At 45.1% G+C, this 23,522-nt stretch overlaps 2 protein-coding genes and 1 non-coding gene across 4 annotated transcripts; 1 reads left to right on the top strand and 2 right to left on the bottom strand.

The window, feature by feature from the left end:
* Positions 1-6: 6 nt before the first annotated feature.
* LOC9648595 (replication factor C subunit 3) lies at positions 7-2,483 on the bottom strand. Its single transcript, XM_002984736.2, has 14 exons — positions 2,475-2,483; positions 2,315-2,416; positions 2,150-2,218; positions 1,801-2,085; positions 1,632-1,742; positions 1,544-1,576; positions 1,303-1,471; positions 1,068-1,249; positions 875-1,011; positions 714-812; positions 594-663; positions 445-519; positions 344-389; positions 7-292 (listed from the first exon to the last, which is right to left on the bottom strand). Exons 3-14 carry the CDS (start codon positions 2,213-2,215, stop codon positions 234-236), a joined length of 1,332 nt encoding a protein of 443 aa, XP_002984782.2. The 5' UTR covers positions 2,216-2,218; positions 2,315-2,416; positions 2,475-2,483; the 3' UTR covers positions 7-233.
* A 1,199-nt stretch (positions 2,484-3,682) lies between these two features.
* TRNAR-UCU lies at positions 3,683-3,755 on the bottom strand. Its single transcript has one exon. It is a non-coding gene; the product is annotated as a tRNA-Arg (tRNA).
* A 117-nt stretch (positions 3,756-3,872) lies between these two features.
* LOC9645117 (clathrin interactor EPSIN 2) lies at positions 3,873-5,451 on the top strand. Of its 2 annotated transcripts, XM_024689943.1 has the most exons (7): positions 3,873-3,961; positions 4,016-4,061; positions 4,117-4,196; positions 4,264-4,342; positions 4,418-4,727; positions 4,795-5,095; positions 5,155-5,451. In XM_024689943.1, exons 1-5 carry the CDS (start codon positions 3,921-3,923, stop codon positions 4,565-4,567), a joined length of 396 nt encoding a protein of 131 aa, XP_024545711.1. In that variant the 5' UTR covers positions 3,873-3,920; the 3' UTR covers positions 4,568-4,727; positions 4,795-5,095; positions 5,155-5,451. The 2 variants fall into 2 exon arrangements, with proteins under 2 accessions (XP_024545711.1, XP_024545710.1); XM_024689942.1 differs by lacking the exons at positions 3,873-3,961; positions 4,016-4,061; positions 4,117-4,196; positions 4,264-4,342 and having other exon boundaries at positions 4,571-4,727.
* Positions 5,452-23,522: the final 18,071 nt, after the last annotated feature.

Raw genomic sequence — 23,522 nt, 5'->3', positions numbered from 1 at the left:
AAGATCTGAAAAGCCGGAAAACAGTTTTTTTATGTGAGAGGAATAGAAAAGAATCATAAGGGAACTTATTGTTGGGCTTTGAAAGCCTCCAATGAAAGTATGACTCGCCGGAGGAGGTTGTTGTCGCGATTCAGGCCAAGCCAAAGGTTCCTTCCTTCTTAAAAAGTGAACTTTAAGTGGCACAATCAATGTGTGTAAGAAGCGATTTCCTATGGAACAATGCCTTACTGCGACTAACCAAAGGTTGCTATCAGGAATTTCTTGTAAACGCTCATAAACTTGGCGACAAAGGCTGCACGAAATCACGGATCAGGCACGAAGTTTCTTTGATCGTTTTGCATACCTTCGAGATGAAAAATAGCCTTCTGTCCAAGTTGCATACGATGTTCCTGTGTTCATACTTTCAGCTCGGAACAAAAGCAAGAAGCGCTTGAAATTACTTACGTGATAGGCTGCCCAGTGACACACCTCGTGCTTTAGCTCCGAGTCTAGTTTCTTCATTAGCTCGACAAGTAGCCTCTGGAACAAGAAATGTGAGTTAGTCAAAAGACTTTGTCTTCATTGTGCTGCTACAAGCTGGAGTCACGACTGACCTTTAAAACTATTTCAGGAGGGATACAATTCACAAGCAGCTCGTATAGCTTTCCACGCACGATGAACAATCTGCAAGCGTGGAGAATTTATCAAGAGCAAGAAAGAAAGAGAAAATAAACCTCTTCGGGCTCTGTTCATTGACTATGTCCGATGCGATCTCTACAATATATTGCTCCCAATCGGTGGTCTGAACAGGTTGATTCTCTGTGAACGGATACCTGGACAGTAGAAAAAGAATATTTTAAAGAGAGGGATTGATTGAAATGTTTCGAGAACTTACTGTTGGACTTTGCAGGCCTCCAATGAAAGTATGGCTCGCCGTAGGTTCCTGTTCGAATGTAACGCAATTCGACCAGCAAAAGCCGGTGGAAGACGTATCTCTTCCTTTTTAGCGACGAACTGGAGCACTTTAGTGATCTGCGAGAGGAGGAAGAATAAAAAACACTCGAAATACAAGCGCGCGAAGAACTCACTTCATCTTCAGATGGAGCATTGATCCGCACGTTGAGGCATCGCGATCGAACAGCCTCGATAACTTTGGAAGCACTTGTGCAGCAAAGGATCAATCGGCAGGCGGCGCTATACTTCTCCATCGTTCGCCTGAGTGAATGCTGCGCCTCCTTCGAGAGGCGATCCACTTCGTTAAGGACGAGAACTGTTCCACAACAAGCAAGTGAAACTGGCAGTAACAAAACCAAGCTTTTTTACCTTTGAAACTTATGTCAACACCCAGATCGAGAGGCCTGCTCATGGCCATCTCCTTGATGATCTCTTGAACCACGTACCGATCTTGAAATCCCGCATCGCTGGGATTAAGCTCGACGTGGTAGTTGCTCGCCACTGTGGTCAGCTCAACGTCGATTTTCCTCGTTCCGGCCTACGTCCCTCCACATTAGTGAACCAAGAACTAAAAGAACCAAGAACCAAGAAGTCAAAGAGAAAGAATCACCTCGACTTTCCAGGCCTTGTTCTCAACTTGAACCTGCGGAAACATAGACCAAATGAAGAAGAAGCGAGAATATTTTTTTTTCTAAGACCTGCTGAGCCCCAGCGCCAAAGAGCTCTCGCAAGAAAGCCATGATAAGTGTCTTCTTTCCAGCGCCAGAGGGCCCATAGAAGAGCAAATGCGGGCAATCTCCTTCGGCTATCTACACATTGATTGGATCACTCCAAAAGGACACGCCAAAGCAACGCGAAGATCTTTACCAGGCTCTTGAGGCGCTGCGCTTGCTCTTGGTGGACGATCGCCTCGTCCAGAGTGTGAGGGCGGTACTTGTCCACCCACAACATTCTCGCTAAGCCCTCAACCCTAAACCTAGAAACTTTAGTTTTAGGGCTCTTTAAAGTTATTGGCCACATTTGACGAAAATTCCCATTAGATTTCCATGTTTCTCGAGAGTAAGAGGGGCTACAAGGATCAAAATGGAGTTGCGCTGATTGATAGATTTTCCTTTCACTCGGCAGACATAGATTTGATGATGTCCGAATCGCCTGACAAGAGAATTGCCGTGAAAATCGATGGAAAAGAACTCCAAATCAATCCAAGGATTCTCACCTGGGTCTGTGATGGTGAGGCACGAAACCCGGTAGTATTTCCCGCAAGCGGTGCCAAGCTCCACATTGTCTGCGAGGAATGAAAGATCAATGTTAGAAAGTTTCGAGCATTGGAGCTAGAACGAGAGGGAAGAGAAAAATCCTCCTTTTCTTCGAGAAAACTTACTTCCGCTGTAGTGGTGGACGTTCGTCTTGGAGAGCATCGCGTAGTACTCGATCTCCGATTTGCGAAGGGGCGGGCAATTGTTGGAGATGAGCACAAGCTTCCCTGCGCACCCAATGCGCCAATGGATCAATCGCAAGAGAAACAAAGAGGGATTTCACACCTTTTCCACTGCGCAGCGATTTGAGCACCGTCTTGTAGCCCAGCGTGTACTTGCCGCTCTTCATCACCAGCGCCAATCTGTTGTTGATGCTCTCCTGGGTCTTCTTCTGCTTCTTCCCGGCGACCACCATCTTGGATCTCCGCTGCTGTTCTTTCTGGCGCCGGCTGCTAGAAAGCCCTAAACCTAGGGTATATTCGACAAAATATGCTTCGACCAGGGTGTCATTCCTCTATGACACGTGGCGGGTTTTCATTCGAGGCCAGCGGCCACCGTCCACTTGTAGGGCCACGATGGCGGCGCCCTTTCGATTTCAAAATTTAGTTCACAGAACAGACTGGTGGAAGGCGGCGATGCGCCGGGCGGCACCGGTTTAGGGCAAAGCGATGAGAAAGAACAGGAATCGAGCGAGTCCGTGAATCTAGCCAAGGATCGATCGATCGGGCGAGCGGCGCGGAGCGCGCGCGCGATCAATTGATAGCAATGGGCGACAGCAGCGGCAATGTGTGCCGCCAGAAATCCGCCGTGACCGACTACTCGCACCAGAAGCCGCGGATGAAGCAAGTGGAGCCCAAGGTGGATCGGCGGCACGAGAACCAGTTCCATGGGATCTCCACCACCGAGGTAACCAGCTACGTCCATCTCCCCACGCCCAGCCACGCCTACGATCCCAAGCTCAAGGACGCCCCCGATCCATACTATGGCCTCCGGACCAGCAATGTCACGGATTGGATCCAGCCCAAGATCAAGCGGGTCAATCCCGACGACAATTTCTATCACCCGGTGTGTGGATCGGACGTGACGCATATGCTCCGGCTGCCTATTCCATCGCACCCAGCGAATCAGACGGAGCCCGGGCCTTGGCATGGAAGGACCAAGACGTTCGTCACGGATCCTGGCGTAGATGATTTCACTGGTAAGCTTCTTCTCGATCGAAATGTCTTGGGTTCTTTGGGATGCTCTGTTCTTGGGGAACTCGTGGAGGAATTTTTCATTTCTTTGCTCATGATCGATGGATTTTCTTGCAGAGTCTTATGCTGAGGCGGAGGCATCGCGAGCGAGGAGGGACAAAGCTGGGAAATGGAAGGCCGCGCCCAATACGCTGGGGCGATCAAAGTCGTGTTCCAACATCCAAGAGTGCTGCAAGAGTAAATAAAAGAGACGAAGAACAACCAAATAGATTCTTTTTTTCATTGGAAGGCCAGGCCACTCACTCCCGGTGGGATTCGAACCCACAATCCCTTGATTAGAAGTCAAATGCCTTGTCCGTTAGACCACGAGAGCTTTGCGATGATGGATGGGGGAATATACCCGTGAGATTCCACGTTTGCTTTTCTAGGGCTTGTTGAACGGTCACGTTGCTTTGAAATTCTATTTTTGCTTTCTGTGGCCTTGGGGGGAAAGACGTGCGACGGGAGAGAGCGCCTAGGGTTCCATTCGATCGGCGCGATGGCGTTCAAGAAGGCGTTCGGTCAGACGGTGCGCGAGCTGTAAGCATTCTTTTGCGCGATTTTTCTCCTCCTTGATGGAGCTCCGCTACGCAGGAAGAGAGAGGTGAACAAGTTTAGGCTGCCCGAGATCGAGATCAAGGTAGGGATTTTTCTCCGTTTGGCAGCGATTTTCTGAAGAGATTGCTCGATTGTAGGTCCAAGAAGCTACGAGCAATGAGCCTTGGGGACCGCATGGATCTCTCATGACTGAAATAGCTGATGCCACTGTTGACCCGTAAGAAGAGCTTCCATTCTTTCTCCTTTCTTTCTTAAGGAGTGTGCTCGTTTACTTTCTCTTCCAGGAATGAGCTGCAACTTATAATGGGAGTTCTTCAAAAGCGCCTTCTCGACACAGGGAAAAACTGGAGGCATGTTTACAAGGTTGCGTTTCTTTGTTTTTCTTTCTTTTGTTTTTTGTCACGGCTCTATGACGGCTAAAACTTTGTGATACTCCAGAGCATGACGGTTATGGAGTTTCTGGTCGCAAACGGATCACCGCAAGCAGTCGAGAGTGTTATCAGCTTCTTGTCTCAACTTATGGCAAGGAAATTTATGACTCCATGTTTCTCTTTCTCCCAGTTTCTGATTAATCATCCTCGTTTTTGATTCCAGAGCAGCCACTTACGGAATTCCAATACGTTGAGCAGCCAAGCGGGAAAGATCAGGGGATCAATGTGAGAAAAAAGGCAGAAACCATGGTTGCGTTGCTAAATGACAGGCAGAGGATAAACGATGTTCGTAAAAAAGCCGCGGTCAACAAGAACAAGTAAGTTCTTCCTCCTTTTATACTTTCGACTACAATGCTTTCGACTACACTAGACTTGTAATTTCAGGTACCAAGGCGTTGGATCAAATCCAGCCGCGGAGAAACCTTCCGGTCGATTAGAAGACGACGATTGGCAAAAGCCAATGCAGCAACAAGAGTGGTCTCAACAATCATCGAGTTCTACTTCAACACAGGGAGGATCTCCTGAAAACTTTGCCAGCAGCCGAGGACCTCCACCAAGTTACGAGGAAGCCATGCGATCTTCCATTCCAGTGGACGAGGGTTTTGACGAGTTTGATCCCCGGGGAGCGCCACCGTCGTCCGCCACCGGCTTTGCGAATCCAAGTTCGTTCCAAATGAATCCACAGGTACAAACTTCATTATCTCGGGGCTGTCACAGCAGTGTCTCCTTTCTTTCATCTTGTAGATGTCTTCTACGAATCCAAACGCAAGCAGCATATCAAACTTTGCTCCCCCGGCAGCCGCGGCGTTTCCACCGCTCCAAGGCTCGAGTGACAAAGTAGAGAACGCGTTTAGAGCTGGACATATGAGCTTCAAACCTCCCTCTCGCTGAAAGACTGAACTTGGACCTTAGCGTCAGCACTTCCATTGCATAGCTAGATATGAACGCAAGCTCCAGTGTTTTGAGCTCGCGAGCTCAAAATTGAGCTCACGTGTCAAATCCTCCAGGTTAAACACTAGAGCAGTGCTACTACTCAGCGCCCCTCCAGAGATCAAGATCAAATTCTCCAAGCTTGCAACATGTATCGTACAGGGATGCTTCTTGAGATCCTTTGCAAACTCCAGCTTTCCCAATTCCTCGATCTTGTACGCTTCCTCCTCCTCCTCGTCTTCCTCGCAATTATTCATTTCCTCACGCTCCCGCGCTTCCATTCGTTTCCTGGCTTCCTCTACTTCCTCGTCGCTCATTCGTGCCACTATCTCCCATAGCTTCTTATCCATTCTCTCTAGCTTCGCGGCCTCTTTCATCTCCGACTCTTGCCACTGCCTCACCTCCTCCGCAATGTCGTCTTCTCCTTGTACTCCTGCACAACAATCTCCCGGTGATTGATACACACTCCAATCCGCCGCCCATTGCTAGTCCCGATATGTGTCGCGCTCGTCACCCCCTCGTCCGCCACCACCATTCTGGATCTCTGGGCCGGAAACCTTGTTGGGGGACTGAAGACGCTGCAGCAGCCGGCGACTGAGTCGTGGATCACCAGGAATTCGTCCGAGAAAGCCTGCTGTCATGTGATCGTCTTCGACTCGAAGCCTTCAGTCGTGCTGGGATTCAGCTCCTCCACGGCGCCAGACAAAGGATTCCACGCCACCATCTTCCGCCCATGGTCGACGAGGCTGAGAACAAGCCCTGCGGACGAGGCCACAAACCTGGCGGTGCGTGTGCTGGCTGCTGCTGGGATGCGTCCAAAGCTTGGGAAGTTGAAGCATCTGCCAGAGATGGGGCACCACACTACAAACTTGCGGTATTGATTGTTTACTTCCAAAATTTGCATATACCTTGGGCATTGTAATATAGTTGGCAAATCTGTTAATTCTACAATTTAAGAAAGCACAAGTTGATCAAACTTTTCCATATTGCATCATTGTTGTTTCGACAAAACATCGTCCAAACAATTAATACCAATCCTTAAAACACCATTTTCTCTATTACTTGTTACTAATTTATCATTGACTATTTGATTAAAATATTCTTGAATATGAGGTCATAAGCATATTCCTTGTGTTCAATGCCAAATTAAGAGCGATCAGATTGTGTTATGATTTTAGACTTGTCATCATGGACATTGAATTTTATAGCATCTACAAGCCATATCAAAATCTTTTTTGCCAATCTTTGGTAAATAATCAAAATTCTCCATTCTTGTGAATCAGGAAATCCCTTGAGTTCACATTCTTATGGGAGATAATAGTAAAGATGCAAGTGATTGTTACCTATAAATACATAACAAATTTGAATTGTTTGTCATCACTAGATTCTCATTTCATTTAAATTCCTGCTCACTCATTTTCTTCTAAGTTTTCTAGAGAAAAGAGGAATTGTGTTTGCAAGAAAAGAAGGATGAATCATCTTTACAAGGCTATTAGTTAGATTATAAGTAAGCCTATTGAGGTATATCACTTGTGGAAAGATTCTAAGTTAAGCAAGGGTGGGAGCAACAAAAGTGGGAGTAACAAAAGTGGTAGCAGCAACAACAACAGTGAGAGAATCCCAATGGACCAAATCATGGATGAGGCTGCAAAGATGGGCAAAGAATGAGCGCATTGACTAGCCAGTGGATTGCCCATTAAATTCAGTGAGGTGTGTAAATCCATTCTATTGATTCTCTTTCTCTAAATTTCTTTTTTATCCAAGTCGAACAAGTGATCAAGGAGAAGGCAAATTCTCATCTCAAGAAAAGGAAAGGGGCTCCCAAACAATTAAGAATAAGTGTTGCCATCAACAATAAAGATGCCTAAGAGAGGCTTCTAGAGATGAAGGCTATAGAAGGCACAAAAAAAGGATGCACATATCTTATTTGTTTATGAGATTGTGGCACAATCTAAAGAGCTCAAAACTTCATCAAATAATGAAGGGTTAGGTGGTAAAGATGCTAACAAAGAATTTTTGAGTGAAAAAAGTTTAGATAGGTTCTAAATGGTCCTCATTAAGGCTAGGACTAGAGCACAGAGGGCTAAAAGTACAAGTATAAAGATAAAACATGTAGCAACAAAGAATTTAGTAAAAGATAATTCCCAAGTAGCTTTAATCTAAGCTTTATGAACCCTTGACATTGGTTCATAAGAAAAAACGTCTTTGAAGGATTTTCCTTCAGAATTGCATCCCTAGTTAGGATTCTAGAGGGGAATCCTCCTATTAAAACTTCAAGTGACAAGATTAGAAGTGTGTCTATGAAAATTCTAAAAGGGAATTCACCAATATATAAGGATGCAAATTAAATATACATTTTGGTCAAGGACAAAGATGGTACAATAATAGGCTAAAACACATGCAAAAGATTTCAAAATATTAAGAATTTTGGAGCTAGAGAATAAGAGTGGAAAGCAATAAAAACTTAGAGTTATGCCAGAGCTCATCCCACCCCTCAAGGATTTTTGTATTTAACATTTTTTGGAGTGTACTTTAAAGTAGAAAGTGTTTTGTTGGTTAATAGTATATTAAATGTGGCTTTGATTGAAGTGTGTTCATATTCATTTTATAAATGTGGATGTGTGTGCTTTTGTTTAAACAGCAAGTGTGCTTTTATTAGTGTCTTAAGTACCTTAGAGTGAGTATGTTTGGAAATTCTATATCGGCATTTCTAGTGCATTGAGAGGCTAAGTCATGTGTGTGCACTTGTTTCACATTGTGAGGTTGCCACTACCAAGTAGAGAGTGACCAAACTGTGTCAGCAAGAAATTAGGGAATCATTACTAGGTTAACATATTAAATATTCTATGCCATATGGCTTAAGTGATGAGTTTATTCATTGCATCTCTAGGATGGTTGAGTACATCAATGCAAGGCTAATCGTCCACTTCCAAAATTTACATACACCTCAACACTGTAGTATAGTTGGCAAATCTATTAACTCTAGAACTCGAGAAAGCATAGATTGATCAAGCTCTTCCATACCACATCTCTGCCATTTCAACGAAATGTTGTCCAAACAATTAGTACCCATAGCAATCCCTAAAACACCATTTTCTCTATTATACTACTCCTTTTACAAACTTACTATTGACTATTTGACTAAAATATTCTCAAATATAAGGTTATAAATATATTCCTTGTGTTCAAATTAAGAGTGATCAGATTGTTTCTTGTTCTGATATTAGGCTTGTCATGGTGGACATTGGATTTTTACAGCATCCACAAGCCATATCAAAGGTTTTCTTACCAATATTTGGTTCTCCACTCTTGTGGATCAAGAAATCCTTTGGGTTCACATTCTTATAAGAGATAATAGTAAAGATGGAAGCAATTGTTACTTAAGCTCTATTTTGTTAAAGTGGGAATTGTCATTATCCCACTTGTAAAATAAGGTTTCCAAACCTTTATATAGTATATAAATATAACAAAATTCAACTGCATTGAGGCACATGCCATTTTATTTTAAACAAGGAAATGTCTACTCAATCACTTCTCCTCCCCCTGCCACTGCTTCACCTCTCTCTTCTCCTTGTCATCGTTGTCCAATTTCTTTCCATCCTTTTAATATTGGCTCAGTTGCTCCGAGTCTAGGTGGAGCCCAAGTCCTCATTCAATCTTTACTTTCCCCTTATTAATAAAACAACTTCGTAGACTTCCAATAACATGCTGTAACACTTCTAGTATAATGCAAATCCTCTCAAAGAATTGTCTTTTAATATTAATACAATGGCATGGAACCCCATGCCATAATAAGTTACATTTTTAAATAAATACATGCCATCTCAGACTGTTATTTTTTGCCTCCAACGCCTATACAATAATCTTGGAATTTCATCACTCTTCACACTATCAGGATTTAAACCCAATAGTAATGCCATCTCTTCTCTAATACGTCCACGCTCATGTTCAGTGGTCGAAGAACCCATTCGGTTGAGCAGATTATGGAGATGCGGATAGTGCTTGGCTAGACAATATAAATGCCATAAATGATGACTGGTGTCTGTCCGATCAAATGGCTTCTGATATACCGTTCCATCTGCCATTTGGTTAATTTCTGCAGCCACCTCTTGGACTGGCCGGTTCTCTATTACCATCGCTCCAAGCCGTTTTGCAAGGTCCCCCAGAACATACGGTTTCTTCTCCCTAGTTTCCATACTGCAAGAGATGGGGTGCACTACATATGTGTGCGTGTTTGCTGCAGTTTTAATCGGCGAGTCATCGATGATGAGGATTTCACTTGACCTAGCAGTCCGGTTCATCACTACAGCCTCTGGCTTGACGAAGATGGGCTTGCTACCCCTCACATGGACCATAGTCAAGCAATCCTCCTGCGTTAGGAGAAAGTCAAATGGTAATATTACTCGCGTCTGATCGTGCATCATCTGTAGCAACGTTAATGCATTGTGGCGCATCATGGATGTCCAAACTCCCAATTGCAAATTGAACCCGGCCCTCTGTTTTAAGTGTCGCATGGTCATTATTAGATCCCGCAGTTTCTCCCGTGTGATTAATGTGAATCTGTCTCTTTTGACCAACTTGCGACTGCAGGCTTTGGAGGGTGTAGTGACATTCGAGGACGAGCCACGCTCATGGGAGAAAAGGACACCGTTCAGATCAAAAACGATACAGTACCTTCGCCGTGACTTTGAAATGAAATGCGTCAGCATAAAAAATGGTACAAGTCAATTTTACCATCTACAATATTAGTGAATGGTGCTCCCGATGGTCGTTGAGAGGGTTTTGGTCGAGGAAACGTGAAGGGCGGAAATACTCTCCTCTGCAATGTGGGGTCAATCGCATCCGATGGCATGTGGGCACATGCCATTTCAACTGTAGACTCTGGTACAACTGGCTCAATAGTGGCATGGGGTGGTTCTGATGGCGTGTGATCATACGCCATTTCAGCTGGTGCCTCCGTTGGCAAAGTGGACATGACCGAACAGGCAGCAGGGGCGGTGTAGGGAGGTTCCAACGGCGCGTAGTTAGACGATTGGGCACACGTTGAGTCCGTTGGAAATGAGGATACGACCGGCTCGGCGGCTGGGGCGGCCTCATGCAGGTCCAATGGCGCCTGGTCACCGTCAGTTGGATACGTGGACAAGATTGACTCAGTGGTATGGGCAGCATCAAGTGGAGCGTGGTCAGCTTGCTTGGCGTTGATATGGATAGTAGCCTCCACCAGCTCTGATGACTCTTGTAGGCAAGTAGAGTCCACTGGCGGATCCATATGCATGTCCAAATATCTCCCTTCGATTGAGATGGTATCCTCCCGTGCTACTAAAAACAAACTCATTAGCACATTGAATCGACTATACTGTATTTACCATCAATTGCTATTGAGGAACTAGGACCGATATCACTTGGGCGCACTGCTGATTCTGAAGGATTGGACATACGTTTCGACCCTTGCTTGGCACTATCCTTCCTCGACACTAAAGGCTAGAGTTTGTAAATTCAACTGAATAATCTCTACTTACCATTTGCTCTGCGACCTACATGGACAATGTTAGAAATGGTAAAAGGTTAGGAATGGATGTACTATTATTTACTTGATGGTTTGTCTTGTATGACCTTCCTCCACTGCTCTTTGGCCACCTTGGGCTGGCCATCGTCGTCATCATCGTCGTCGTCATTATTGTGATCGTCACCATTGTGAGGACCATCCAAGTCCTCTTTGTCCTCCTTTTCTTCGTCCTCATCTTCTTTGTCCTCCTCTTCGTCCTTCTGCTTTTCCTGCTCATTATCTTTCTCTGGCTCCTCATCCCCCTCCTACATTTCTTCCATAGGCTGCTCAGGCTGGATGGCTTGTTCTTCCAGGACCATCTTAGGAAAATCATCTAGCCGAGTCTCCATCTCAAAATACAAGACATCCATAGCCTGTTTTAGTGCGTGACCTAGGACCGTATCCTCACCCGACTGTCTTAACATGGTTTCTGCACGTTCTTGCACCCTTCGAAGACGATGAAATGAAAAAAACGTGGCCCTGACTTGAAAAGCATCCCTCATCCATTGTACCTCTCCATTGAGATTGGGGAAGGGGAGTCCGCCATAGGAATCTGAGTCAGGAGGTGGTGACTGCCTGCTTTCACTCAGCCCTTGATCTGCAATGAATGGCATGAGCACACACGCCATAACCGTGAGGCATTACCTATCATCTTTTCGTTGCCCTTCTTCCTTTTCGAATCAAACGCCTCTGATCCCGACGACTGTCCAACGTGCTTTCGCTTTTTATGACCACTGTCAGTTTGAGCTTGGCTGGTGCTTGCCTGTTTTGCCTTTGAAGAAGTGTCTCCTGCAAGGAATGGCATGAGACCACACGCCATTGCAAATATAATTTGTACCTCCTTTTTTCTTATTGCTTGTCTGTTTGTCCTTCTTCGACGCGCCACCAGTGCGCTTTTCAGTCCTCGTGTGTGAATATTCACAACAATCTATAATCAAAATGCCGTGAGGCCTCACGTGACCTTACCTTGTGCAGGTTGTGAGCTCGGCCCAACATGGGTATCTTCAACAGTAGCTGTTAACGCCGTTTCAGCATCTGGGGGTGGCCACGCTCTTGCATACAGAGCTTGTGAGATAACATTTAAACTTAAAGTGCGTACTCACCAGGTTCGCAGAGAAGATACTGTTTTTCTTTGGCAACTGTAATTATATGCTCCATTGAAGTCACCTCTTCAATGGAGTTTGTCACCGCAACACACGGGACACCCTTGAGTAGTGCGGCTCGAAAGAATAGTCCGCCGCAGTTGTACTCGACAACGCATTTGCCCTTGGAGTCGGAAGCAGGTGACCCACCCGCTATTGCGTTGGAGACCCAGCTGAGCATTTCCCATGCTACACCTGGAGCTTTCTTTGGATTCGAAAGCTCCATAGCCGTCTTCAGTTCCTCAGGCACAGGTAAATTGACCTCCCTCAGATCAATTCGATCGGCCTTGTCGAACAAAGCTGGGAAGTCACTCCAGTCCCACTCTGCTGCAGGACCAATAACAAGGGCGAGTGTGAAGATGCGGACATTCGTCGGTATCTTCTTCTTAGCCATTATCCCATGGATCTCCTGCATCTCCTTGCCTTTCAACCAAGCCTTCACCTCGTTCAAGGCCTTCCAGAACTTGTGATAGGATTCGGAGTCGTAGATCATATAGTGGACTGAAGATTCCACCTCCGCAAGTCCCACCATTAAGTCAATGATGGAGCTGACTTCGTCTGCATGAGTGATCTCCTTGTTTGTGAAGTCCATCACACAAAAGATGTTCTTGACCTGCTCATCTCTGCGGGAAACGATGCTCCTCCACCTTTGATCCTCATCCGAATTCAAGTATACCCGGTAAGGTTCTCGATAAGCCTCTGCTGCGGGGTCGAGCTGTTTCTGAAGCCGGCGGTCGACATCATTCTTAATGAAATTTGGATACTGATCCAACTTCTCAGCTTTACTTTTCGTGGCATCCCACAGCAGATCGATGAACTTGGGGGCCCCCTTCATGTACTCGTCGATGTCTTCATTTGACAAATCCAGCACTTCCATCATCTCTTGTGTGGTGTCGATGCTCACCCTCTCCACGGCCACTTGCTCGAAGATCCAATCCTTCAATAGCGCATGAGCTCTCAGAGTCATGCACAAGTCCTCGTATGTCACAATATGGCCGGGAGTCATTTTGGTTTTGTTGAAGACTACCTCACCACGTAGAAGAGCATTAGCCACTGTCAGAAGGTCGTCGCCATCTAGAGACCGCGAGAAACGCAAGGCGTTGAGCTTCAAATCATTGGGCTTCTGGCCGTCCTCCACACCCATTGAGTTTAGTAACTCCCCGTCATGGTACCTCCTCAGCACATCTACCCATTTGTCAAAAACAACTTTTGTCGCGAGTAGAATGTTATGGATGTTGAGTGTGTCATTGACCCCCAGTGTTTTCGATAGAAGACTCGAGAATTCCTGCAATGGAAATGGCGTGAGGCCACATGCTATGCCACATGCAACGAGGCTTACCTGCCAGGCGCTAGTTGCTAGTGCACGTCCTTGTCCTGGTTTTTGTGGCTTCTTCAATTGAACCCAGAGCTTCCGTGTTCGTGCCAATGTCTCGTGCAGACCCGATTTGTAGCACGTTTCTTGCTTGACATTCTGCGCGTGGGAGATGTATATGATAGATCGGAGGGGCGAGTTGCCTTTTATCAGGCGGACAACTCTTGTCTTGAAGACTTTCTTCACCTCCTCGCCCACCATAATATCTACAACTATCTCTTGCATCGCCAAGCTAGAATGCTACCCGGAGACGGCATAGAACCGGATGTTCTGATCGTCCAACACCTTCCTATTGATCAAGTCTGGAAACCTCGTCTTGCCCTTCATTGTTTGGTAGTAGGGGATCACGTCTGCGATGTCGGATGTTACTGGACTTGCCAGCATCTTCTGCTTCAGTTTCTCCACCCACTCATCAGATACTAGCCTGTGGTTGTATTTGCTTTGGATGTTGATACGGCTCACGTCGATTGTATATATTTTGTTGGAATAGTAACAAGTACTATTATCTGCGACGATTTTTGCTGCCTCTTCTTGCTCTTCTGCTCTTTGCGGCTCTTCTTTTTGGTGGGTGTAGTGTTCGAACCCGAAGCAATGGCGTCACTGAGTAGCTTCTTTTTTGGAGGAGAGTCGGATGTCGGCTTGAGCTTGACCACCCTTTTATGCTTCAGGGTAGTTTCCAGATCGACCCCCTTCCCCTTTGCTTCACGAATTGGAGGCACTCTCAACGGCTCAATGTTGGAATATAGTTTTTGAACATCGTCGTAGGTGAGGTCCGTGGATTCCATGTGATCTTCATAGACCCGCAGCGTCTTTGAAATTGTGGGCCTCCTAAACAACCTCTCCCTAGCTCCCTCTAGGAATTCCTCATAGCTGCTGCCCCCCCTCCAGGAAGCCGCTAAGATGTGCAAGGTGGATCTTGAAGGCAGACGCTGTCTCTACCACAAGTGCCAGTCCATATTCTTGCATGGAACTGCATGGAGTGTCTGTCACTTGGATGAGGATCCCCATGCATTCTTTTCTCCCACCATCTGTGTTGTACAGCCTCAGATCCTCGCCTTCCATCCCGAAAGTCCAACTGGTGAGCTCCTCCCCCTTCTCTGCATCCACATTAACAGTGGCTGGAAGAAGAACGCAATTCCTTGCCTGTTCAGAAATGCACAACAATTAGAGCTGACAGATGAAAAGCTTGCAACTGGAAATAACGTGAAGCCACACGCCATTCACCACTGCATCAGATGTCTTGAGGCTGCATCCTAAGATGGCGTGAGGCTACACACCATCTGTAACCGGACTGCACTCGAGAGCCCAATCGGTGCATGCCAATGTTGCTACTGAATGGCATGTGGCCTCATGCCATTTTCAACTTGGCCTAAAAGACTTACCATTTGAAGCCGAGTGGAGGTGTGACAATCGAGGCCGAACTCGCTGGTGAATGTGCACTGTGTGTGCAGCGGATCGTAGCAGCAAGGCTACTCTGCCACTTACAGTTGGAGAGTGGCGCTGAAATCTCCCGGGACGCCAAGTGGGCTGCGTGTGGGTGGCGGAGTGGGCGGCGGAGTTGGCGGCGAAGTTACAAACTGGGTGTGTCTTGAAGTGGACGCCGATGCACACGAGCGCGATGCGAGCGCGAGTGTGATGCAAGCGCGAGTGGACGCCGATGCACACGAGAAACCTATAGAGAAGGTAGATGAGCGCGAATGTGAGCGTGATCGCGAGTGGGAGTGTGATGCAAGCGCGAGTGTGCGAGCGCGAGTACGAAGCAAAATGCAAAACCTAACCTCACACGCGTGAAATGTCACGACGGTTGGTAATCCTGCCACATCATCATTCCTCGGACTTGGGCGCCACCATTAATTTCTGGATCGCCGCGCACATGCATGCACGTGAAATCCAAAAGAAATCCGCAACGTCATCATTCCTCGGACTGCATGCACGTGAAATCCAAAAGAAAGATCATGATTGGGATATCATTTAATACCCTCGCTATATTTATACCATGCATGATTGGATATTCCAAAGCATCTTGTATTTCCAAAAATGCCAGATGTTCAGCTAAATAAATTGTCAGAGGATTTGATGTGACGTTCAAGCGTGTGGGCTCATGCAATTTTGATCCCAAAAAATGCACCAAAAAATGCTCGGCGTCATCTGGCGTTATCTCTTGAATGGCGTGGGGCTGCATGCCATTTTCAAGGGCACATAGGAGTATATTCCTAGAATATTCTGACATGCGCGAGATTGTTTTGAGTTTTCTGGAGATCCAACCGTTAGATCGCAACTAGATTTTACAGAATGGTATACAATGTCCTTCTTGATGACCCTGCAAAGAAGCATCTCGATTGGACGCCACATGAGACCACACAAGCCTTACAATGTTTCAGGGGCATTTGCCATAGATCCGACCGTTATTTTGCTCCAAGATTCTACAGTTTGGTGTGCATTGACCTTTCCATCGACACTGTAAAGGGACATCACAATCAGATGTGGGATCACAAGAAACTAACTTCACTAACTCTGGTTTCACCAAGATCTACGTAAGGAGTTATGAAATGAAAGGACCCTCTCTATTGAAATGTGTTTATGGTCCTAGGGGCATTGTGACATATCAAAGGATTTTGCATCAAGTTCTGTATTTGCATGTTTATCAAGCTACTGAATTGCTAAACCCTAAACCCTAAACCCTAAACATGTGGCAAATGCTGCGTGAAGAAAGATGCCCTTTCTGGGCAAATGCTATAAGAGGTAGATGCCGAGCAGATGTATCTCAGGTTAGCGAAGGGGACAAACGAAAGCTAGCTATAAACATGACGGGATGCAAATAGATTACTAGGCTGGTCCTGCGAAAATCAAAAACCATAATTGAAAACATTGAAAATGCAAAAAGAAAGGTTTATAATATTTTTGAATTTTAAGCAACCAAAGGAATGTAAGTAGGGCATGTGTTTGTAAATTTAAAAATGCCTCAACCACTTAAATTCCCAAGTAAATAAAGCTGTTTCTATTTTTGGTACAGGTAAACTTTATAGCGTGTGGGCTCATGCAATTTTGAACCCAAAAATGCACCAAAAAATGCTCGACTAGCATTATTCTTTGAATGGCGTGTGGCCTTATATTGCCATAAATGGACGTACACACACAGCATAATTATTCCTTTACACGGCGAATAATCTTGGCGCGGATCGCTGACACGGCATGGCAAAGTTCGAATCACTGACATGGCACAGCTGGATCGAGGCAAGGACATGATGTGACAAAGTTCAACCTCCGATAACAAAGTCTAGAAGCTACTCAGTTTGAAATTTGTCAGAGGAATCATAAGATCTGGTTTGTCAGAGGATTTGATGTGACGTTCAAGCGTGTGTTATTTTTGAATTCTCGAACTCATTCCTAGGTCTATCATTTTTGTGTGCCGTGTTCTTGGTTCCGCTGAGCGCAGTGAGCGCTGCTTGTGTAAGCGGCGTTGTGAGCTGTGGTTTATGCGTCTACAAGCGGTTGCGGCATTGCGAGCGCCATTGCGAGCGGCAGTTTATGCGAGTGGCAGTTTGTGCGAGCGGCGCTACGAGCAATTGCAGTGTTGCGAGCGGCGCTACGAGTAGTTGCGGTGTTGCGAGCGGCACTGTCTTTGGTGTGGCTACCGCTTCCTCTTGATATTCGGCACTTGTGCTTCCTGGTATGTTCACCATGGAATGGCTTAGGACCACATTTAGAAATGGCATGAGGCCACATGCCATCTTGGGCCCTTGCAATTTCATGGCTAGCGTATTGTCATATATGTTTTTACTTGCCTTCAGCTGTGTGTATATCAAGATGGCATGAGGCCTCATGCCAATTTTGTGAATGCGAAATTTCACGTGGGTGTCAATAGCATGTTTGAATAATGGCATGTGGCCTCATGCTATTTGGTATGTTATGATTTAGGCCATTCTCCAATCATTTTTTGTATGGTCTTAACTTCTTTTCTGCACTTTCAGAATGGCCTTCAGGGTTGGGGAAAAGGTTTACATTTTGAATGGTGGGAAGAGAGTTGCAAAAGGGACCCTTGTGTCTATGGATCAGAACTTTATTATACACTGTCAAAGGCTTGGGGAAGGCAATGCTGCTGTATCAGTAAAGACTATCTTCGATGGGAATGTGGTCGCTATTGAACAAGGAGAGATAGTCGTCGGGGTAAATGTTGTTGTTGCCTTGAAAAATCTACAGAAGAAAACAGATGTTGGGGACAGCGCAAGTGCGACGCATGTTCCCTCCGTGGATCTTAAGAACCGTGCTACATGGATTCAGGCAAAGGTGTTTCTAAACAACCCCGAGGGGGAGGTGGTAGCTGAGGGCTTAGCCACAGTTGTCGATCCAAGAGATGCGGTTGCTAATCAAGAATTGGGCTGGGATGATATTAGAGTTGCGATTTTAGAGGTTGTTGACACAGAAGAAAACAGTCTGACTATTGGAAGCATTGTGCGGTGGAAATTGAGGCATTTAGTGTTTTAGAATGTGAAGGATTCACAATCAAACACCACTACAACTGATGACAGAACATCTCTTCATGGGAAAAGAAAGTACACCTTCCTAAAGCGCAGCTAAAGGGATCTGAGCAACGAACCAAAAAGGCAGAAAATGGCGATGGAGGTTCGAATGGTCTCGACAGTTGCTTGTTGCAAGAGGAGGTGCTGTCAACATGCTGATTGGGATGCTATTGAAGAGGAGAGAGCAAGATACAAGACATTGTCCTGGAAGGCAGCTCGCAATTTTGTGTATGAGGCATTACGATCATCTGTTGATGCTTCAGAACATCAGGTGGGGGGCATGGTCTTCCAGAGGGGTTTGGTCTGCATGAAGGCATGGAGAATCATTTATGGAGTCCCTCAAAGCACATTCTACAGAATCAAAACTGAGTTCGAGGAACAAAGGGTTCAATAGGCAGTCCATGGGAACGATGGTACGCACAAAACCAGGGGTCATGTTGTATATGGAGAGGCAATCTTCAAGAGGTTTGTCGAGACATGTAGCGAGCAGCAACCACATAAAACCCGCCTCTTGGAAGATGGAACACGAGACACCCAACGAGTTCTCCCTTCCATGTATACCAAGGGGGCCATATTGGAAGATGTGAATCGAGAACTCTAGAGTAATGGCTACAGGAAGCTGAGCCAATCTAGATTTAGTAGATTGTGGAGCAACAGGTTCAGGGATGTGAGTATAGGAAAGTACTCCAGCTTTTCAAAGTGTGAGGAGTGCACTGCTATTAAAATGGCTTTGTCGAAGAATTCTTGCAGCGCTCAAGAGCGAGAGACGTTGGTTAGAAGGCGGCTCGACCACAACATCAAGCAGAGAAGCTGCAGGACTGCATATTATCATAACAGGATTCTCTCCATGGAGAGACCTGACTCTTACCTCTGCATCATCCACGACAAAATGGACCAGAAAAAGACGTGCTTACCACGACTCAATCCTGCCCCCAAGGCAATCTCTTCATCCATGCAGCTGCCTGTGTCTCTGTTTGGCATAATCACTCATGGGCATGGTGCCTAGAATTATGGGAACTTCTTTGTACCTCTATGGGGTGGTGGGGGTGCAAACATGATGATTGCGTCCCTAGCAAAACACTTAAGGTCTCTGCAAAGTGTGCAGACTGAGTTGAATGGTCAACCCTTGCATAAGGCCCTTGTCGATCGAACCCCATACAGGGTTTAGTTAGAGGAGGAGCAAAGGCTTGTAGTATCGCGTGGGGCCCCATGCCATCCCAGTGAATATGTTGGCCGTCAGATTGTAGGGTTATCACGTGAGGCCTCATGCCATTCCGACGAGGCTGGTCGCCCGGTGAATGCACAGCCTCATCCAAACGAAGCAAAATCTCAAGGAAGTTCTTGCGGCCAATGTGGCCTTCCACCCCATCTTCTGCTCCAAACAGACAATGCTGGCAGTGAGAACAAAAACATGTACGTCTTCGCGTACTTGGCGATGCTTGTTGCCAAAGGCATATTTGAAATGGTTACACTTGGCTTTCTCATGGTTGGGCACACTCATGAAGATGTCGATGCCATGTTCAGTCACCTGGCAGAGTCCCTCCGGCGATCCAATGTCCTGACCCTCCCACAACTCTACGATGAATTCCAAAATTGCATCAAAGGCACTGTTGAAGCTGCACTTGTGACAGAGGTTCCAGACTTTAAGGGGTTTGTAAGAGGCTACATCAGGGACGGATCCGAAACGCTGATTGGCCACTCCAAGCCTCTTCATTTTCATTTCAGCATGCGTGACGGTGCTCTAGTGATGAGGTACAAGATGAGAGAATGGGACACACTGTGGCTGCCAGTGGACGGCATTAAACTCTTCAAGAGAGATCCCATAACTGGGGAACCTATGATTCCTCAGGGTTCCCCACGGCCGATGCACCCAGATGGACTCAAAGACCAGGAAAGTATAGTGGCCGGGATTAGACAGCATATTGCCTTCTGGAAGAGGGGGTTGGTGTTTGGTGGAGAATCCTATTTTAAGAGGTGCAAGCCTTTGCTCGAATACTGGGAGAAGATTATATCTACTATCCAAAATGGGCCGGTTGTATATGAAGAATTGGAAGAGTCCTTTTGGCCAGAACCCAGAGCACCAGATAGTAGCGGAACAATGTCCTCTGGAAATGCAGTGACAGATAACGATGTTGAGGATCACTATTGTGGGCCGAGGAACAAGAAGCCAGATTCAGCATTCAATCCAGTACAGGTCTGCAAAGGAATGGTCGTGCTTGCCAGACCCAGTAATAAAAAACAAATGATATGGGTGGGCCGCTGCATCACTGATGCAGAGGAGGACGCGGAAACTAACTCCTTCAATGTAACTGTGGAGTGGTTCAAGCCAAGTTCCGGATATACAAAGGATTGCCTAGAAAAGAGATGGGTGCTGAATCCAAGGGATCCCAGCATGAGCATATCGGTGGATAATGTTGTGCATAGTTGGATGCGGAAGTAGAGTGCCACCATCACCTTGCCAAACCATGCAAGAGATGCAGCAAGAGCATTCATAACCCGGGTTCAAGGTGAGATTCATTAATATTCCTTTACTAAGTTTTTAATGTATTTTATTTCAAGGTGAACAATCCGAATCTGAATCAGAGGAGGCGTGATGGCATGGCGTGATGGCGTGAGGCGTGACACCAAAAAGGAGGTGTCCACTAGCGCTTAGGCTTATAATGGCGTGTGCCCTCATGCAATTTACTTGATCACCAAATACCTTTTTCCCTTTGCACTAGTATATCTTAATACCGGTCTGAGAAATAGAATGGCATGTGCCCTCAGGCCTTTTACTAAATCACCTTTGAAAGAAATGCAAGCCTCTATGTCGTAAAAAAAAGGTACTAGAGAAATTCCTTAATAATATGAATGTTATTTAGTTTCATGAAAATACACTAAGGGTCAAATGAGTTAAATGACTTCTCCAGACTAGCAATGCCTCTTGCTACGCCTTCACAATTAGATTCGTTAGAAAAAGATAACATTGAATAATATTTAAATGTTCTCACCATTAAGTTATATGTCTGGCTAATAGGAATGACGTTCATCTTGGAAAGCTCACCACACGCTCAATGAACAAACAAATAGTGTGTGCGCGCATGCCATCGCTCTTCTTTAGCTTCAGATTCGGCTTGTTCACCTTGACAATGAGATTTATTATACAACCAGATGGACTCAGTCTGGACACAAAGTCACCGCGCTAGTCACCATGCCCCAGATATGTCTAGCCCCTGGACAAAAAACATATAATTTCACATCATTTTCAAATACTTGAAAATTTGTACCTAGTCCCATTTTACTGAATAAATCCCACTTTAACGAAATAGAGCTTACTTGTGAATATATAATAAATTTGAATTGTTTGTTATCACTAGACTCCCACTTCATTTAAATTCTTGCTCTCTCATTCTCTTCTAGGTTTTCTAGAGAAGAGAGGAATTGTGTTTGCAAAGAAGAGAAAGATGAATTGTTTTTTACAAGGCTGTTGGTTGGATTGTGAGCAAGCCTATTGAAGTATACCACTTGTGGAGAGATTCTGAGTCAAGCAAGGGTGGGAGCAACAGGGGCGGGAGCAATAGGAGCGGGAGCAGCAAGAGCAACAACAACAACGGGAGAATCCCAATGGACCAGATCATGGATGAGGCTACGAGGATGGGCAAGAAATGAGCACATTGACTGGCCAGTGGATTGCCCATGGAATTCAATGAGGTGTGTAACTTCATTTTATTGATTATCTTTCTCCAAGTTTACTTTTTATCCAGGCCAATTGAGTGATCACGGAGAAGGCAAATTCTCATCTCGAGAGGGTCCCAAACAATTAAAAATAAGTGTTGTCATCAACAATAAAGATGCTTGAGGGAGGCTTTTAGAGATGAAGAAAGCTATAGAAAGCATAAAGAAGGGATGCATATACCTTTTTTATTTATAAGGTTGTGACATAAGCTAAGGAGCTCAAAGCTTCATCAAATGATGAAGGGCTAGGTGGTAAGGATGCAGACAAAGAATTTATGAGTGAGGAAAGTTTGGATAAGTTCTAAATGGTCCTTATTAAGGCTAGGATTAGTGCATAGAGGGCCAAAGGTACAAGCATAAAGATAGAGTATGCAATAATAAAGAACCTAGTAAGGGATCATGCCCAAGTAGCAAGAGCTAAGGATGGAATTTTAAAAGAAAAATCCTTCAAAAATGTTTTCTTACGAATCAATGTCAGGGGTTCATAAGGTTAAGGTTAAAAGGATTTTAAAGGGGATTCCTCCTATTAAGACTTCAAGTAAAAGGATTGGAAGTGTGTCTATAAAGATTTTAGTAGGGAATCCATCAATATGTAAGCTTGCAAATTAAATATACATCTTAGTTAAGGGCAAGGATTGTACAATAACAAGCGACAACACATGTAAAGGATTTCAAAATGATAAGAATCTTAGAACTAGAGAATAAGAGTGGGAAGCAATAAGGAATGAGAGTTAGGTTAGGCCTCATCCCACCCCTCAAGGATTTTTGCATTTAATGTTTCATGGAATGTGCTTTAAAGTAAAAAGTGTTTTGTTGCTTAATAGCATATTAAGTGTGGCTTGGATTGGAGTGTGCTCATATTTGTTATGTGGATGTGGATGTGGATGTGTGTGCTTTTGTTTGAACAACAAGTGTGTTTCTATTAGTGTTCTAAGTACCTTGGAGTGAGTATATTTGGAAAGCTTATATTGACATCTCTAGTGCATTGCAAGGTTAGGTCAAGTGTGCACACTTCTAAGGCTACTAAGGAAGGATTTAAATTTGAACATGGTGTAAATGATGAACCTCTGGTGGGACACAGCGGAGTGCCCAAGACGATAGTCTTACTCAAGAGAAAGTATCATTAGCTAGATATGGCTAAAGGCATTTAAAATTATGTAAAGACATATCCAATATGTTAGCAAGTTAAAGCCATGACTAAGGCTAGTGGGGGCTTGTTACAAAGCCTTCAAATTCCAGATTGTCCGTGAAAATGTATTATGATAGACTTCATCACAGGACTCCCCCTAAGTGAGGGGTTTGATGTGATATTTGTGGTGGTGGATCAGTTTTTGAAGATGGCATATTTCATACCCACCACAATAGAGGTGGATGTAGAAGGTGTGGTGAAATTGTTCTTTGAACAAGTGGTTCGAGTGCGAGGAAGGCTAAAAGAAATTATCTTAGATCGAGATAAGATCTTCACTAGTACGTTCTAAAGAACTCTTTTGGAACAATATTGCACCAAATTAAAATTTAACATAGCCTAAGTCAAGTCTGATGGTGTAATACACTTTATCTCTCTCCCCTTAAGCCAACTGGAAAAGGGGCAATTGCTTGATGAGAAAACTCTTAGTGGCTATTTTATCCCCATTTATCCCCCAAGGTTCCAAGGATCCACAGTGATAGTATATCCAAATCTTATCCCATGATCACATGTGCTACAGATGGCAATAACACTTTTTGATAGATGAATAAATGGAAAGGGTGAATAAGTAAGTGGAGGATTATGTGATGTTATGTCTCCAGAGACTAGAATAATTGGGTAAATCATTTGGGACTTGTGGAAATGTGTTATAACAACTCACCACATTCAAATATCGGGGTGAGTCTATGAGAAGTCATTAATA

Source organism: Selaginella moellendorffii, unplaced genomic scaffold, assembly GCF_000143415.4.
Source record: "Selaginella moellendorffii unplaced genomic scaffold, v1.0 SELMOscaffold_64, whole genome shotgun sequence".
NCBI classification, from domain to species: domain Eukaryota; kingdom Viridiplantae; phylum Streptophyta; class Lycopodiopsida; order Selaginellales; family Selaginellaceae; genus Selaginella; species Selaginella moellendorffii.
The sequence above is the reverse complement of the archived record's forward strand: the minus strand, read 5'-3'. Positions and strand labels throughout refer to the sequence as shown.